Source organism: Bactrocera neohumeralis, chromosome 5 (genome assembly GCF_024586455.1).
Source record: "Bactrocera neohumeralis isolate Rockhampton chromosome 5, APGP_CSIRO_Bneo_wtdbg2-racon-allhic-juicebox.fasta_v2, whole genome shotgun sequence".
Taxonomy (NCBI): Eukaryota; Metazoa; Arthropoda; class Insecta; order Diptera; family Tephritidae; genus Bactrocera; species Bactrocera neohumeralis.
Genome location: NC_065922.1, coordinates 8743893 through 8763508, shown reverse-complemented (window position 1 = coordinate 8763508; position 19616 = coordinate 8743893). Strand labels below are relative to the sequence as shown.

Below are 19616 nucleotides of genomic sequence, written 5' to 3'. Positions count from 1 at the left end.
ATTAAACTAAAAGTATACAATATCAAGATTTCCAGCTTAAATACATTAAATACAAAAAAATGCAAATACAAAACGCTAACAGCAATTACCGTTAGTCGAAGAAATAAAGTAGAGGGCAGTATATATGCCATTAAAGCTAGATATTAATTTATAAAGTAGAAAATATTTCTCAAAACTAACGATTAGTCTTACTTAAAACAAAATATATGTACGAGGCGTATTATGTATTAGTATACATAGTACATAACTGTTTTTTAGAGAATATATGAAAAATATATATTTATAAAGCTAAATGTTATCAACAAATGAGTGAAGACGAACATGACTGGAGTGGAGAGAGTCTGCTGCATGAGCTAGTGAACGAGGTGAGTTAGCGTAAATGTTGGAATGGTGGGTATTGTCGTTGTTTTGCCACTAGACGACTAAATGCGACTTAATTAACGATTATGTTAAAAATATTTTTATAACGACTAAACGAAAATGTAGCCTTATTGCTATGCTTGTGGGTGTATGAGTGTGTGTGTGTGTGTGTCGCTTATGTTAAAACCATCACCGTTGATTGCACAATAAACCCGATTATTTCAAATAAATTATGATTTGCGTAAACTGCGCGAGAGGCATGGGAGAGAGCGACGCGTGCAAAAACCAATTTTTAAAATGGATGGAAATAAAAAAAATTTAAAAAGAATGTTTAAAAAAAAATATTGAAAAACAAAAAATTATAAAAAAAATTACAAAAAAATTATTAAAAAAAATTGAAAACAAAAATAAAAAAAATGTATTTAAAAACATGTATTTAAAAAAATTTAGTATTGAAAATATTAAAAAAAAATTAAATTTAAAAATAAAAACGGGAATTAAAAAAAACTAAATTTTTTTTAATAAAAGAATACAGAAAAATTTAAATATTATTATATAACATTTAATCACATATATTTTTTGGAAAAATTTTTTTAACAATTAAAAAAATAAAAAAAAAATAAATAAATAAAAAAATAAAAATAAATAAATAAAAAAATAATAAATAAATAAAAAAAAAAAATTAAATAATAAAATATAAAAAAATATTTTTTTAATTAGAAAAAAGTTTAAAAAAATTTTTTAAAATATTTTTAAGTTTCGTTTTTTTTTAAGAAACAAATTTTTCAAAAAGACAATGTTTGAAACCACTTCGCTTCGCTTCTAAATCCACCTCTCGGTTTACGCCGCGCTCTCTTCTGCACTGCTGTCAGCGCGCTCTTGTTGCTGCTGCCGCTCATAAACAAAATTTCTAACAAATAAAATAGCATATATTTGACTCAATTTATGTTTTTTTTAGCGTAAATAAAGCCTTTATTAATTATACTCAGTATATTAATAATATGTGTGCATGTGTGCATGTACGTGTTGTTACTTAAAACTGCTTGTGTGTGTTAGGTGTATGCTTTTTTCAACTTAAAATTAATGCATTACTAGGAAAATTAAACAAAAACGAAAATAAAAAAATGTTCTAAGCAAAAAATTATGCTAACACGTTTTTATATATTTATATGTGTAAGTATGTATGTATGTTTTTATGTATAAGTAAGTAGTAATTAAACAAAAGAGATTCAAATCAGTACAAATTGGTGGTTTCACTTATTCTCGTTTACTCTCGCAAATCGCTTAGGCGCTAAATTACAAAACTAAAAGTTTGTTTTTGTTTTTCTATTTTTATATTAAATATTATTGATATATTAAAGCTTAGCTTAACACAATTGCAAAGTTTTTATGCTCTTTAACGCAATTGCCTCATTTATGAGCAGCAAAAAGCAGCGAGAAAAATATTTTTAATTTTTCGTATTTTTTTAAATTTAGTTTGGGCTTAAAGCTAAGAAATCTAAATGTGCGCCATCAACTGCAGCAATTTACAATGAAATCAAGTGCAGCTAACGGCTTTTGTTGCTTAATGTAATATATGTATGTATATTTTTTAAATTGTAATTACGCCTCTTTACACTTGTTGTTGCTGTTTATGTTCATTAATTCATTTATTTGCAATAAATTAACTTCAACTCGAAATAAAAAAAAATTAAAAAAAAGTATAAAAAAAATTAACAATATTCTTTATAACTAATGCGTACGGCATTTTTGTAATAGAATATGAAAAATGTAAAAGAAGAAATGTACATGATACTCTTTATAAGGCTAATAAACTGGGTGTTCAACTTGAAATTAGTAAAGAAAAAATATTTTAATTCAAAATCAATTAAAGTTCGAAAATGATTTCAATGCTTTGCTCTGAGAAAACTATAAATAACTTATAATAACTGTGCTAAGCTAAAATAGCGGTTTAACGCTTACGTTGCGTAGCGCAATTACGCACTGAGCTTAGCGCTAGTAGTTGCTAGTAATATATATACACTTTTATATTTACGCTTAAGGCAGCGGCGAATGCCAAAATCACTTATGCAAAACTTTACAACGCGAAAATCCCAATATTTTACAAACTTAAAGGTAATGAGAATTACTTACGCAGTGTTAGCAACTTAAATATGACTTCAAATTCTCTAATAAATATACAATAGCTAAAAGTATACGCTAAAAATTAAACATTTTGCCTAACCATATGTCTTGCTCTTTCAATAAATATGCGAAAATTCTTAATCTTAATGTAAGTATGTATGTATGTTTGCAATGCAGACGCGCTGCCAACAACGCGGCCGAGCGCCACGCAGCCGGTCTGCAGCGCAAACATGTTTTGTAGTAAATTTAAAGTATATGAAACAAAATTCACAATAAAAAATTTTTAGCCAAAAGAACTTAAATGAAATACGCGCTTTCAATAATGTTATATAGTACAAGTGGTAAAAGGTAAGCAGAATATATAATAATCTCCGTTTATGGGCAGTTTTTCGAAAACTCAAATGTGTCAATTGAACTAACTATGTTATAAATATGTGTGTGTGTATGCAGCCACTTGGCAGCACATTACACTTTTAATTATGCACCGGCATTGGCAGTTGACCCAGCAAGTTGTTGGCGAATTGCGAGTTTGTGAACTTGAAGTGACGCTTGTCGTAGAACTTCAACAAAGCGGGTGAGTAGGGATGATTCTCTTTCAAGTGGATGTAGTGCACTTCGGGCTCACAAGTCGTGTGGCCGCACTCCTCACAAACGTACATCTACAAAAAAAAAAATAAAAATAATTAATTAATTTAAAAAATACAAAATTAAAAAAAAAAAAAAAAAAAATAAAAAAAAAAAAAAATTAAAAAAAAATAAAAAAAAATTAAAAAATAAAAAAAAAAAATTTAAAAAAAAAATAAAAAAAAATAAAAAAAAAATGTTACCAAATATATATAAAAAAATAAAAAAAAATATAAAAAAAATTAAGTAGAAAATAATCAAAAAATTATAAAATAAAATAATAAGTAATAAAAATAATTGATATAAACAAATAAAGATAATATAAAAAAAATTAAGAAAATACAAAATTAAAAAAAAACAATAATAAATATAAAAATAAATTAGAAAAATATAAAACAAAATTAATTAAGAAATTACAAAAATTTAATTAATAAAAAATACAAAATAATTAAACAAAAAAAATTAATAACAAAAAAAATAAAAAAAATAAAAAAAATATAAAAAATAAAAATAAATATAAAAAATAAAAAAAAAATAAAAATAAAAAAATATATAAAAAATAAAAAAATTAATTAAATAAAAAATAAATAAAAAAATAAAAAAAAAATAAGAAAATAAAAAAAAAAATTAAGAAAAAAAAAAATAAATAAAAATAAAAAAAAAAAAAATAAAACAAAAAAATAATAAAAACACAAATGAAAAAAATAAAAAAAATTAAATTAAAAAAAAATTCAAAATAAAAATATTAAGGAAATACATTAATAAAATAAAATAAACTAGGAAAATATAGAAATATAAAACAAATAGATTAATAAAATAATAATAATTAAAATAGTAAAATAAAATAATTAAGAAAATACATAATAAAAAAAATAAATAATAAAACAAAAAAAAAAATTAAAACAAAATAAAAAAATTTAAATAAAAAAAAATAAAAAAATAAATATGTACATAAAAAAACATAAAATAAAAATGTAATAAAAAAAATAAAAAAATAAATCAAAAGTTTAAAAAAAAATATAAAAATTAATAACAAAATAAATAATAAAAAAAAATTATAATAAAAAAAAAAAAAAAAATAAAAAAAAAAAAAAAAAAAAAATAAAAAAAAAAAATAAAAAAAATTTATAATAAAAAAAAATAAAAAAATTTATAAAAAAAAATAAAAAAAATAAAAAAATTTATAATAAAAAAAATAAAAAAATTTATAATAAAAAAAATTTTACTAAAGAAAAATAAGAAATGATTTAGAAAAAAGTTTTATTAAAAAAAAAAATTAATTACAAAAAAATAAAAAATTAATTAAAAATAAATAAAACTTAATAAGTAATTAAAAAATACAATTTCATAAATTATCTTAAAAAAAAAAATACAAAAAAATAAATAAAATCAGAAAAATTAGGAAAATAAATAAATTTCCAATAGTAACTCGCATTTACCTTAGCGCGTCGCTCCTTGTAGGCGTACTGATGCTGCACGCTGTGCACCTTGAGGCAGTGCGACTCCAGCGAGCAGCGCTGCGTGAAGCTCTTCTCGCACAAGTTGCACTTGTACGGACGTACGCCGGTGTGCGTGCGCGTGTGACGCTTCAGATCGAAGGTGTCGTTGAAGCCCTTGCCGCAGAAGGTGCACAGATAGCGTTTGATTTCCGAGTGACACTTCATGTGGCGATTCAGCAGGCGTTGCAACGAGAACGATTTCAGGCAAATGCGACAGACGAATTTGGAACCGTCGCCGGCACAGCCGCCACCGCTCTCCGAACCGTCAGTGCTGATATTGCCGCTCTTCTTCAAATCGTCCACGCAATCGATGCTGCGTATGCGATGGTGACCCGAGTGTGTGTTCTCCACGGCGAGTGGATTCTTAATGCCATGACCGCCGTTGACGAATTCCAGTTGCACCTCGGGCGGTAGACCCAACTGTAAATAAGCAGGGCGGGGAGGGAAAAAATTAAATTTTGTATAAAAGAAAAAGTACAACATTTTGGAGAGTTACAAAACAAGTTCGTTGGGCGCACAATACAGCTAACATTGGCAACGTTATTCATATAAACAACTACAACTAGTAGGATGCCTAGCAATTAGCTATGTACAAGTCTTCAAGAAGAAGCTAGACGAAATAAGTAGGTATTTACATGTAGCGGTTATTTACAACAGCCTAGAGCCTTAAGCCGCATGCGGAGCAGAGGATTAGATACAAGCTAGGCTCGTAAAAGATTACGTAAGCACCGTTATGTGCGTGAAACCCGCGCATATGCAATCCCTTGCTGCCGCACAGGTTATACACTACGTATGTGTTGGTACGTGCATGAAAAAAAAACCGTTATAGCATTCAAACAAAACGAAAACAATCAAACGATAGAACAAAGTGTTATGTTGATTTCTGCTTTTGCCTTGACTTTGATGCTTACCCTCTGCTGTAGCACTTTGCTTTCGTGCAGCATGGCGACAGTGGGCGATGGTGGCAGTATGCCAGCGGCTGTAGCTGCCGCTGCGGCAGCCACACTACGCAGTGACGCTGGCGCCACCATCGTTGCGGACGCGCAAGAGGAGCTTGTGCTCAATTTTCTAGTACCCATAGCGCAAGAACTTGCATTGGAACTGCCGGTCGAATGTGTGGGACTTACGCTTTGTATTAGCGGCTTGGTGTCGAGCATGGCCGTGCTGGCGTCTAGCAGACCGGAAGTGGAGGCGCCCGACGAGTTGCTCGCTGCCGACGACATGCCGTGATGCGCCGACAGATGTGCCGCATTCGGTGAGGGCAGCGACAAATTACTGTTATCGCTGCTGTGATGATGGTGATGTTGCATATGGTGAGGCGGCACAATGTGATGCGGTTGTTGGTGATGATGCTGAGCTGGACCGTATGGATGGCCGTGTTGTTGGTAGGCATGTTGTTGTGGTTGCTGGGCCAACAACATTGGACCACCGTGTTGCAACATGGAATTGGAATGATGTTGCTGCTGTTGGTGATAGGAATGTGTTTGTGCATGATGTTGTTGTTGCTGTTGCTGCATTTGCAACAAATCACGTGTCGCATGTTGGTACGATGGTGGTGGTTGTTGTTGTTGATGATTCACATTATTATGCTGTTCGTTGCTCAGATGTTGCTGGTTGCCGTTCAGATGTTGCTGACGCTCGAATGGATATGATTGCATGTTACCATTTTGGTTGCTGCCAATGTGATTGCGCGAAATGTTGTTGGTTATTTGTTGTATGAGACTCTCGTGGAATGTATCGAGATTGCCTCCATTGTTGGTGTCCACAGGCGTTATGGACACCGAGTCGGGCGTGAGCGATGGCGTCGAAACCAGCTCGAAATCCTGTCGTGGACTGGTGGAATTATCATCGTCCACACATTCACGTTGCAGAAAAGAACTAAGATCGACAGCATCCGAGAGTTGTTCCAGTAAATGATCTGTCTGTGAGCTCAGCATAAGTGTGGCGGTGAATTGTAATGGATCTACAGAGCCGTTGGGACCTTGCGAATTGGCCAAATCCGACATGATAGCGTCTTCATAGGCCGCGGCATTGAAATTTCCCGAATTCCCCATAGTTGCCTGGATAATGTTCTGCGCGAAAGCACCGATGTCAATTTTGGCTTCGTCATACTCAATATCCGGCTCATCCTTCAGTATAATGCCGTACGCTGATGGGTTGTTGCCATAATGTGGATGTCCATGATGGTGATGATGATGTTGAGCAGAGGGAGAAGAGTTATTATTATATTTATTATTATGCGCATGCGCAGAATAATTTGTGTTACCCTGGCCATTGGCAAATGTGGTGATCTCCAAGCCACCGCTACCACTATCGTTCACACCACTACCCACACCTCCTGCACTGTTTCCATTCGTCGAACTGCAGTCTAAATAGCTATTTGAATGTTGCTGGCCGCCGCCGTTTCCACCAGCTGCGGACATCAAATAAGCAGCAGCCGCTGCATTTTGAATTAGGAAATTTGAATTTCCGTTAAAATTCGCTGATGATGAAGACGATGAATTCATTGTGTTGCCACTTTTTAAACTCTCGTAGAATGGAGGAAGAGCACCAGATGGTGGTGAATTTGGACCGTAATTACTGCGACCGTCACGACCGCCGCCCATACCACCTCCAGCACCACCGTTGCCGCCTAGCGCACCACCAAAGCCTGTAGGTGAACCTGCACCTCCGCTTGGGCTTTGATTGTTGCCGCTGCCTGAATTGTTTCCTCCAAAGCCACTAGAGCCTTGGAAACCTTGACCGGCTCCTGTAGACGATGTACGTCCGTGTCCCGCTGCTGCAGCTAAGATACCGGGTAGATTACGTACCAGACGTGGATTAAGTCTCGCTTGGGCAAGCACAGCACGTGCTGCTAATATTGCGCTACGTCTACGAGCTTCACGCAATTTTCGTTCACGTTCTAAACGTTTTGTGTTCAACGAATCAGTTTGCTCTTCGTCACTATCGATTGAAGCCGAACGCCGTTTCGGCACGTGATAGTCAATAGGCTCTTGTTGTTCGGGTCCGAGGTGTTCAAGAGAACCAGGTGGCAGTAAAACCTCGTGTTGATTTGGACGATGAGGTGGTGTTGGCGCAGGTTTTGGTGTTCGTTGTATAACACTGCACCGTACTGCTGGCTCTGGTGGCGGAGGTGGACTAGGACGTTTCTCTAACGGTGGCGGAGTGCTACGCAAGCGCAATGAAAGTGGTTTATCTTCAGGAACCAATGGTTTTTCATCAACAATAAGTTTGGAGCCTTCCGCATCCGAATCAGAATCACTGGAGCTATCTTCGATAGGAGTTGCTGTTAATCGCCGACTTACCTCTTCAACCGGATATTCTTTACGTTGTGCTTGTGTTAATACAACGCCACTGTATGGTTTATTACCACCTAAAATCGAAGAGTAGAAACGTGGCTTATCAGTGTGCACAATTTCTTCAGTTTGCTTTGCGGTTTCAACAGAGTTCTGAATTTTTTCAGTTTTTGGTGTTTGAATGTAAGAATCCGCCTGCGAATCCTTTTTACAGTCTTCTGTTTCTTTGCCAAAACTGTCCTGGCCAAGCGGACTGCACGGCGAGGGAGTCTTGTGTGGAGGTGATTGTGGTTGGGGAGATGTGATCGATGAGTGTGGTAGTGGGGATGTAGTAGTTTCGGTGGCTGTTGCTTCAGCTGCCAAAGCTGGAACTGCTGGTGATAAACGATCGTTTTGTGTAATTGCAGTACCTCCAACTGGAAGAGAAGAAAGAAAATTTTCATAAATAAAAATTGCATAATTAATAAAATTTTTCTAATATCTGAGAAGTGTTAACTGTACAAAATTTCCTAGAATTAACGGAAGCACTATGGCAGCTCCTTTCCTGGAATTAACGGGAAACTAGGACTTTATTTGGTGCAATTTTGAAAAATTCAAGTTTTTTGCAATCGTTTGTGACTTTGAAATGACCTTGTTAACTCAATAACGGTTTTGTATCAATTATATGAGAATATTTTCAGATATTTATAAACTTTCTAGTTAACTGCGCACTAAACCAAGTGGAATTTTAAATAACTGTTTATATGTCTAGACTATGCAAATTGTTGCCACATAACTGTTTCCCCTAGACTGATTAATTATGTGGACGACTTGCCAGATTTGCGGGTTTAGAGGATTATTATGAAACTGAGGACTTTGTGAGGATCGTCGCACTATTACATTTTTATATCGAGCATCGTTTCCTCAAGAATATATAAATTCACATAAAATTGGTAAAAGTTAAAAATTTATACTATTAAAGTTTATATAAAAACAGCACATTCCAGCTTAATTAAGCCGTTAATCACAGCAGTGGAAAACAAAACAAATTACTAAATACTGTTCAGTTAATACATTTTATTGATATTTACATAGTTACATGCACTTGTCTCACATGGTATGGTCTCCCGGTACGTGTCTCTTGAACAAACAAATGTGGTTAAAGACCTGCCGCTGAAAACAACGTCGTAATTTGTTAATATAACACAAAACGGAGTATTTGTCATCATTGTCAATTCAATGTTTTTAATTTATTAGCACTGGGTATAATTTTGAAACAATTGGAGAGTAATAAAATTTGGAAAATTTGTTTGTTAGTACACATTTCGAGTTACGGCCGACTGAAATCACGTTATCACTGGTTTAGTAAACAAACGGATTCGAAAACGGCACCAAGAACTGTTGGTTCAACATGTGCGGCCCACATTTTGAATTGTATTGTACGAGATTACTATAACTGAATATAATGCCGTATGAATGAATTGTAATAGATGAGTTGTATCATCAGCTGTGACGGAGAAAGCGCTGGCAATGGGAGCTTTTGCCAGAGTTGCCGTTTCGTAGTCACTCAAAAGTTAGTTTAAAATGTTTATAGGTTTTTTATGGAGAAGTTTATAGATGATCAAAGTGTATAGTGTATTATATTTATATTGCTTTTTTTACATTTCGCTAGCAATACGTGCTCTACTTTGCGGTAAGTAATAAATATTTGTAAATAATTTTTATAAGTTAATTTTTAATTGGGTTTTTTACTTTTGAAGATGAAATGTTCCATAAAATTAATGAGACCTTAATGGATTTTATTTAAGTGACAAACATTCGTGAGAACTAATGTGGGTGAATTGAAACCGAGTTCTGTAAGTAACAAATACTTATTTAAAAAGCCATACATATTTAATAGCACGTTAATTGATTTATTTGCTTGCGCCCTGGATCTACCTACTCATTGTTAAACGAATATACTTGTAGGGAATGCTGCGCCAAGAGAAGCACTTACAAACTTACACATATGCAAGTATGTGACTACGGGAGGTATTGGACCGGCTCACTAAATATAAAACTGCATAGAAGCGCATGAAGGAGAACCGCAATAAGTTATACAAGTAGAGAAGAACGTGCAAAAAGTAATAGCAAATGCAAAAATAGTTGTAAGAACAACAAATGGTGTAATAGTGGATATAATACCAATAAATAATGCATAAAAGCAAAGGCAAGGTTGCAAACTGGTATTGGAGTAATGTGAAACCGTCGCGCTGTGGGAGGAGCTGGTGTGGTATAACAGCAACAAGACCAAATCGCTGTTGTTGTTATTGTGCTTGTACTTGCACCTAGTTATTTTTTTGCTGCTTGTATATTTGAGATCAAGATCAAGGTTTTTTCCCTCAGCCTCATGCAATACCTTGCGTCTTATGTGCTTGGCTTGTACTGTTTGTGTGTGTTTTTTTTGCAGTCGCTTAACGACAACCAGTTGTTCGCGTTAGTACAAAGCAATGCAAAGCAACATCGAAAAAAAAACTTCTAAACAGTGCAAGTAGCTGCAGACAACGGCAAAATTATAGCTGTTCAGAAATACTTATGTACGTCGTTTGGCCCAGCTGGGATGTGAGAAACAATTCCGTTCGAAGGCAAGGATACTCTTACATACATACAAACGTGGTGGATACATGCATAAATTCGATAAGGGGCCCAAGCGATCGTTAGCAAAGCAAATGCTGCAACTTTAGGAGACAAATATAAGCAAAGTGCGCAGGGAACAAGACTGCACGAAAGATGTTTCCTTCCCGACAAGTTTACGAAAAAATCAAAGCCAAAGTCAGAGTCAATGGCAGAACGAAAAGTTGAGAGTCGTTTGGCGTCGTGATCACGCAATGCTTTGGCGAAGCTATTTTCGTACAAAACATACTACCTATATACAAACATACATACCAATATGTATATGGGTATGCGAAGCATTCGAGCCAGCCTACCAAAGTTTTTGAAAAACCACGTTAAAATGTGTGTATGCGCCAAGAATAAAAAACGAACGCTGTTGGTTGGAAGCGAAAGGGGCAGCAGATGAAACATAAATAAAGTAATGAAAAGAATCACGCGAAACAAAGTTTGCAACTATTACGTCTGCTTGGCTGGGCACGTTTTGCCTGGCCGTTGACTATGACCACAACGGCGCGGCACAATATGTATGACCAGCCAAAGACAGATAATGTATCTAGAGGATAAAAGTTATGTATGTATGTGTATGTTACGTAGCGCAATTACGTGAGTGTGCGCGCATGTGCTTAGTAGTTGAATTTAAAATAGTTGCCTTAAGAATTCCAAAGCCCATGATTACATTGGACTAAGTGCCAACAGAAGAGCAACCAGTGGTATGAGCTTGCTAGCACAATATAGCGTACATATCGCTGTACTTACATACATGTATAATAACTATCGTACGTAAGCGTTATGTATGTGCATATTTAGGTGCTTCGTGTGCAGTAAAACCAGTTTTTCATATAAATATGTATATTATTTGTTTGTAATTGCAGGCGCATAAGAACCACACCATTTAAGCCAGCTGAGTTGAGGTGTTGGAACTTGACTGCACTTGAGTTGTTTGAAAATTAATTATATAGTAAATGGCACGCAAAGTGTTATAATTTGTTATAAAGGAAGATGCATCTACTGCGTTCGAAATACTGACGAAATTTTCAAAGAAATGCGATTTTTTGTTGAAAAAAATTTAAAAACTTGTTACCATATAAATTATGGCATATTAAATATGGCCATAAATAAAAACATTGTTGGTTGCAGCATTTTAATTTGGTTGGTATTATTTTTTGTTGCAAATTAATTTCTTTCATAACATTTTGAAACAATTCTAATTACAAATTCTAGACATATCCGCGCTTTGGCAGCAATCTAACAGGGGCTGTACGTTGACTGGCTGTTTGTTGGGTGCTGTGATAGGTATGTACATATGTATATTTGTAAATATTAAAGTGTATGCGCAAATGTTCTCATAAGCACAAATATTTATATAGAAATTGCATATGTGAGATTCTTGAATGAATTTATTCAAGCCAAGTCCGCAGTGCTTGCAAATAAATTTTTCAATAATATTGCTTTAATGTGTATGTATAAATAAATGGCTCTGTATACTGAAAATATATTTATACCCTGAACAGGTTATATTAAATTTGGCACGAAGGAAACGTTGGAGACTCAATAAAAAATATATATAATGATCAGCTTGAGGAGCCGAGTCGAGTTTGCCTTGTACTACTGGCTGTCTGCATATACGCCAACTAGTCCCTCAGTTTTTGACTTATTGATCTGGATTTATGCACATGCCTTTTTCTCTTCAAGGAATTACGCATTTGACAGAATCGCCAATATCGGACCGCTGTAACCTACAGCTGCTAAATGAACTAACCGATCAAAATAAAGTTCTTGTATGGAAAACTATTTTATTTGACATGTTCAGATTCAAGAAATTTTGTATGGATTATCATCCTAGGTAACGGTATAAACTTTGAAAAACTATAGCATATACATATCTATCATATAAACCAACCAACTAAAATCGAGTTCTTGTATGGAAACCTGTCCGATTTGTGCAGGGTATTTAGCTTCCTTGCAAAGTTAACGTTTCTTTCCTGTGTTTAGTATAGAAGCAAAAATGTGCACGTCAGAGCATTGCTCTTTTAGCTTCGTGACGTTAAGTAATTCAAATTGAATTGTAAATGTCAATATATTTACAAACGTATATAAATTAATAATAAAATGTGCTTTCATACAATGTAATGTGTATGTATGTATGCATAAATCTTGTAGCTGTTTATCTAGCCTTAAAGCTGCTATTTAATATACATCTCTAAGCAACTAATAAGGCTATAACGAAGTATGCAAGGTAAGTAAACAGATATATAACTTCTTTATTGTAAAATAATTGACAGTGAGTAGAGGTTCTATGCCAGCAAAGAAGAAGAGAAGAGTAGCGGTAAGTAGCATAACATGTACATACTTAAATATTTATATTTAGTATAGAATATCAAGTAATTAATAAAAAAAATCAGAAGTGGCATACATTTTTTTTTTAAATATAATGCAAGTGTATATAATAAGCACTGCTTGCAGGTTTCTTATATGCATAAGTATGTGTTTTTAAGTATATTAATTACGTTTGACAGTGAACTTCCCATTACGGCCAATGTGCAACATGCATGATGAACGCTTCCGCTGCGATTTTGACTCGTTACTTGCCTGTGTACATAGTATTTAATTCTAATTTTTCCAAGTAATTGCTCGTTAGTTACTATTATAAACAGGAAGTCCTTTTCGCGCTTGCTGCAAAATTGACAAGATAGCGAAAAGCTTAAGCAGCCAAATGATGTATTTGTTTAGCGTCTGTATGTAGCTGATTAGACAAACATCAAAGTCAAACTTGTACACATAAGTAAACTGTAAAAAAAAAATGACGGCAAACCCGTCTTGCGGCTTACGTGACGGCTGTACGACCGCTCATATCATTATCATATGCGCACATTTAACGAGCTAGGAATGCGCAGAGCAGTTGTATACATTTTCTGCTACATTAGATTGATTTCTGCAAATCATAACCACGTTTCTGCAATTATGCCAAATCATTTATCACAATTTAATAATACCGCAGCCGGCTGCCAAGAAGTTTGACAACAAGCAAAGTGAAAAAATCGAAATAATTAAAGTTGAATTTCAACAAAACTGACAAATAATGGCGAAACGGTACATTAAATTTTTGTTTTTTTAATTAATTATTTTTTTATTTATTTTATTTGTTTTTTTATAATTTTTTAAGAGTATTTAATGCAATAAAATGTAGCAAGGAAAATAAAAGTGAATTTTATTGAAAATCAGATTATACGAACATTAAAAAATATTTGAGTATTTACAACAATAGCAAAAACCTATTCATTTGTCAATTTAAGTTTCCTAGCTTCACCAACTTTTGCATAGTTAATATATTTTTTAGACAAAAACAGCTCCTGTCTAAAGTCAAAACAAACTGCATTAAATATGAGTTAGTTTTAAGGTTCTGTCGCTTAAATAGTTATGTAAATTTATGCGCTTAACGCGCTTACACTTATTACATGGACTTAAGTAGTTACTCAAACAAAAACAAAATCAATAAATTTGCTTGGCAAGCTGCGCGGCAACAAAAAACGCGATTATTCACGCGTGTAATTACAGCTAAAGTTGGCAATAAATAACCGTTGCGCGCATACACTTGACGCATGTGCGAAACCGTACGAAAAATTGCAAAAAAACGGTATCACTTGCATGGCGAAAAAACAAGTTTCAACTAAAATAACCAAAACCCGTGATAATGGGGTAATTACTACAATCAAGCCTTAAGGTCAGCGTTTTGCTTTATGTGTAGTTAAAGCGCCGTAAATCACAGCTTTAGCATTAACGAATACGAATCTGTAACGGCAGCAGCGACGGCATTGCATTAGTAGTGTTCCTCATACACTGAACTAACAGCACGTGAAGCGGCACATGGCGTATGAGTAACGCACTAAGCTGGAGTTTGATGTTCGTAAATGCGAATAGAAAAAATAATTACGAACATAGGAAAATAGATAAAAATGATAAATAAATTTGAAATAAAAAATATACAAAAATAAAATATAAAAAAAAAAATAATTAAAAAATAATAATAAAAAAAACTAAAAATAAAAAAAATATACAGAAAAATCAATGAAAAAAATTAAAATAATAAAAATTAATTAAAAGAATACAAATAATTAATTGAAAACATAAATACAAAAAATAAGAAAAAACTAAAAAAAATTGTATGTTTTTTTATTTTTATTAATTTTTTTTTTAGTTTTTTCCTATTTTTTGTATTTACGTTTTCAATTAATTATTTGTATTCTTTTAACTAATTTTTATTATTTTAATTTTTTAAATACAAAAAATAAGAAAAAACTAAAAAAAATTGTATGTTTTTTTATTTTTATTAATTTTTTTTAGTTTTTTCTTATTTTTTGTATTTATGTTTTCAATTAATTATTTGTATTTTTTTCATTAGTTTTTATTATTTTAATTTTTTTCCTTTATTGATTTTTCATTATTTATTTTTAATTTGTAATGTATAAAAATAAACTAAATAAAAATAAAATAAAAAATAATAAATAAAAAATAAGAATAAAAAAATGAAAATATACAAAAATAAAATAATTAAAAAATTAAATAATAATAAAAAGTATACATATATTATAAATATATTATATTACATATATTTTACATATAATATATTATTAAAAATACATATGTATGTACATACATATATAGTGAAAAATCAATAAGTAAAAAACAAATTGAACTTAAAATAAAAAAAAAATCATATAATTAATTAAAAACATAAATAAAAATTAAATAAAAAAACTAAAAACATTAATAAAAATAAAAAAGTATACAAAAACAGTTAATAAAAAATTTACAAACAAAAATTTTTTTAGATATAAAAATAAATAAAAACCTAAATAAAAATTACATCAATATATAAATAAAAAATAAATTAATTAATACAAAAAAAAATTAATTACAAAAACAAAATTAAAATAAAACAAAAAATTTAAATAAAAATAATAAAACATACAAACGCTCAAGAAATACATAAATGTGCTTTTAATTTGATTTTTTATTGCAACTCACACGAGTTTCGAATTGCCTTTAGTGCGCTTTTTGTTGTTATTAGTATGCGTACTTATAAAAAAAATTAATAGCAAAAGCATTATTGAAAATTCTCTAAACAAAACTCATGCAAACAAATCAATTGCAACAACAAAAGCTGCTCAATTATTGTGAGCGCAGAAGAAGAAGAAGCGCGAACAAAATTGCGTTCGAAATTGAATTTATTGGATTTTTCGTTTGTAATTAAAAGTAATAAATGCCAGTTATGTATATGCCCCAGGCACACACACACACTTACAGCAGCGTTTGGGTGTGTTCAATGCAACGGCTTACAGTGTTAAGGTCAAGGTCGCTTGTAATGTGCAATTAAACGCGTTTCGTTTATTTATTTATGCACAGCAAACGATTACATTACAATACGAATGTTGTTGTTGTGCGTTACTTTTATGCATTACATTTTTGCTATTGTTCATAAGTGTTTGAGGAAAATTAAAAGCCAACAAAAGATATGGGAAATATACAACAAAGCAAACGACAAGTGTAAATACCGAATTACAAATTTATATGCAGACATACATACATATGTATAAATACATACAGACACTTGTCATGTACATTTATATATAAGCATAAGTACATAAATAATTAAAGCCAGCAAAAATATAGCAGCTTTTTCGCTTAGAGTCAAACAAAATGTGTCTTTCCGAGGCACAGACACACAAATTGTCAGTGTAGCTGCATACACATATGTACATATGTATGTATGTATGCATATAGCCATATGTATTGTAATTGCCTTACAATTGTTTGCCAGTAAGTAATATTTGCTTTGCGGCTTAACCTTCGTTGAGGTTTCGTTTTCACATAACGCTACGGCTCAGCTGTCTGTCTCGCTAGCTGGCGACCACATACACACACAAACACATACATACGTACAGATATGTGGCTGCTCAAGCGCGCTGCCATTGTCTATCAAGTGTTATACAGAGATAATGGCAAATAAAAATAGCAAGTAGAAACAAAAATAGTGTAAGTGAGTGAAGCTTGTAAAGCAAAGCTTTTCAATGTTGTAAAATGAGTGTTTGCAGGCGTCACCGTGTTGTGGGAAAAAATAGTCACGTTACAGTTTCGGAGCGTGGTTTTTATTATCGACCGACAGACAGACACCAATAAATACATATTTACATTTTTATTTAATAACTCGCTTGGGAGTTCAAACAGTTTTCAGGCGAATATGTACAGATGTATGTACTTGTAAAGATTAACAGCTACGCGCTGCTAATAACAAATTAATGAGAAATATTTGTTTTGTTTGTGGCTATTTGTTGGAAAGTGGGTGGGTCTAACATTGGAGTGGGAAATATGTAAATAAATGTTGCTGGAGAAGAAACAAAAAATTAAAAAGTCATTTAAATTAAATTAAAAACAAATTTAAAAAACAAAATTAAAAATAAATTTTCAAAAATTAAAAAATAAAATTCAAATTAAATTATAAAAAAAATTTAATTAATTTAAAAAATTAATTTTAATTTAATTTAAAAAAAATTTCAAATTAAATTTTGAAAAAAAATTTTAATTTAATTTAGAAAATTTAATTTTTAAAAAATTTAGAAAATTAAATTAAAAAAAAATTGTATGAAAAAAAATTTCAAGTTAAATTTTCAAAAAAATTTTCCCATATTAAAAAACAAATAAAATTTAATTTTCATTTTAATTTAAATAAAAAAAACTCAAATTAAATAAAAAAAGTTTTTCAAATACAATTTTCAAATTAATTTTTCAAATAAAATTTTCAAATTAATTTTTCAAAACAATTTTCAAATTAATTTTTCAAAAAAATTTTCAAATTAATTTTTCAAAAAAATTTTCAAATTAATTTTTCAAATAAATTTTTCAAATAAAATTTTCAAATTAATTTTTCAAAAAAATTTTCAAATAAATTTTTATAAAAAATTTTCAAATTAATTTTTCAAAAAAATTTTCAAATTAATTTTTCAAAAAATATTGTTAATTTTTTATTTTTTATCCCATTGTTCCGATAACAATAACTTTCCAGAGCATGGTCAGAATCATGCTCTGGAAAGTTATTGTTCTTCTGAAAGTTATTGTTCAAATAAAATTTTCAAATTAATTTTTCAAAAAAATTTTCAAATTAATTTTTCAAAAAATATTGTTAATTTTTTATTTTTTTATCCCATTGTTCCGATATTCTGACCATGCTCCGGAAAGCTATTGTTCTTCTGGATCTTTGTCAATGCATTCATTTTGAGCACAAACATTTTTTCTCAAATATCAGAAAAATTGTGTCTGAAAAAGTGTTTTTGCGGAGAGTTCTTCAATCCTTCCAATGTAGGGAACCTTAGCCTAAACTAAGCGAATTTTTACCGAAGTTGAACATGCTCTAGCTGAGCCAATGTGCCAAAAGTGGTTTGCACGATTTAAAAGTTGCGATTTCGGCTTGAAAGGCAAATGATGTTCTGAGCAGCCAAGAAAATTTAAAGCCGCGGAACTGGAAGATTTTAACGCTACAAAAAAATAAATTCTGAATGGATTGTGATTAGTGCCGTTACGACAACCCTTAATGCAAAAAATCACATGTGAAACCTTATCAATCAACCAAATCAACGGCAAAGCCGAATATCCCGGCCGCCAATATAAATGATCTGTATTTGGTGGGATCAGAAGAGCTTGCAGTATTTTGAGATTCTAAAATCGTGTGAAATTATAAATAGAAGTCACAACCGCTAACAACTCGTAAAATTATAGCGAGTGATTGACGAAAAACGATAAGAATTTACGGGGAGACACGAGGCAGTAATTTTCCATTGACCTCACGTTGCGAGACCGGTTCAAACCATTTTGAAAACCGCCTTTGCAATATCTTAATTCAATCGTCTTATAGCCCAGGCATTGCTTCCTCTGACCAGCTTCTATTACAGTCATGGAGAACGTTCTCACGGGAAAAAGGCTGACATCAGAAGAAGGTAACCAAAAGTTGGCTTGATTTCTTTTTGGCCGCAAATCTTGAGAGTAATCCAGTTCTTTTGAGATGGAATACACAAATTGTCAGAAAACATTCAAATTACTAATTTTTTTGCAATAGACGTAATTTTTATTGCACCATTCGCCTAAATGTAGGCTACATTATCGAAATTTATTTTGAAACAGTTATTTTTTAGTGTTGGAAATGGTTAGTTTATTAATTTTTATACCTAAAAATTAAGCGAAAATTTATTTATATTATTTTTTATTTTTTTTTACAATCAAATTATACTTTATAAAAAAAGTAAAGAGCAAAAAATAAAAAAAAAATAAAAAGAAAACAAAATAAAATATATAAAAAATAAAAATAATATAATAAAAAAAAAATATGAAAAAATTTAAATTACAAACTAAAAAAACAAAAAAATGTGTTTCTCATCTCAAATTCTTACGAGCTAGCTGTGCATTTCGACGTTGCCAGTGAAGCCCTTTTGCTAGCCAGATTTATACATTTGCTGGCAGTTAAACCAGAAAATCAACACGCCCAACAAACTCGTCTCACACACACACACACGCACATATACATACACATATAAATATGCTTTAATAACAATTTTCAATTATCGTTGCATGGGCGATTTTGAATTTCCTCTAACTGTCAGTTGAGCGCATACCAACCGGTGTACATACGTATTACATGAGGTTGTAAGAATTCAATTGCGGCATTTGCACCTGTCGGCCACTCGGTGCGCAGCAGCAGCAGCCGCAATCACAGCAACGGCACCGTTTTCCAGCCACCTAAAGGCGACATAAATCTTGGCAGCATCCAAGCGCTGGATATTTGGCGTCGATGCGCCGGCGCAGCAGCTGTTGCCGACGCATTGCAACTCACACACACAAACACACCATTAGCGATTAATAAAAATTGAAAAATATTGAAAGAATTGTTTGTTGTGCTGCAAGAAATGTGTAGCAACAGGCCGGTACATGTGTTCCCCCTTTTTTAGCGCTAGGCTTAGGCGGCTAACACAGCAACAACAAATGTGTGTGTGCGCTGAGCAATGCGGACGGCTTCTATATTTAAGCATATCAGCAT

At 32.0% G+C, this 19616-nt stretch overlaps 1 protein-coding gene and 1 long non-coding RNA gene across 7 annotated transcripts in view; one reads left to right on the top strand and one right to left on the bottom strand.

The window, feature by feature from the left end:
* Positions 1-1292: 1292 nt before the first annotated feature.
* LOC126758534 (transcriptional regulator ovo) overlaps positions 1293-19616 on the bottom strand; it is a 74367-nt gene continuing 56043 nt past the window's right edge. Inside the window, exons 1-5 of one of the 5 annotated variants that reach the window (XM_050472838.1) lie at positions 8982-9112; positions 6874-8319; positions 5519-6756; positions 4548-5027; positions 1293-3143 (exon numbers count right to left, since the gene is read on the bottom strand). In XM_050472838.1, coding sequence (XP_050328795.1) covers positions 2958-3143; positions 4548-5027; positions 5519-6756; positions 6874-8319; positions 8982-9111 — 3480 coding nt within the window. In that variant the 5' untranslated portion in view covers position 9112 and the 3' untranslated portion in view covers positions 1293-2957. Of the gene's footprint in view, positions 3144-4547; positions 5028-5518; positions 6757-6873; positions 8320-8981; positions 9113-19616 lie in introns of those variants that run through there. The other 4 variants (XM_050472839.1, XM_050472840.1, XM_050472836.1 and 1 more) reach the window with 4 other exon arrangements.
* Positions 9300-12686, top strand: LOC126758545 (uncharacterized). Of its 2 annotated transcripts, XR_007666859.1 has the most exons (6): positions 9300-9575; positions 9643-9738; positions 9851-10952; positions 11407-11683; positions 11756-11827; positions 12046-12686. It is a non-coding gene; the product is annotated as an uncharacterized LOC126758545 (long non-coding RNA). The 2 variants fall into 2 exon arrangements; XR_007666858.1 differs by having other exon boundaries at positions 9851-11683.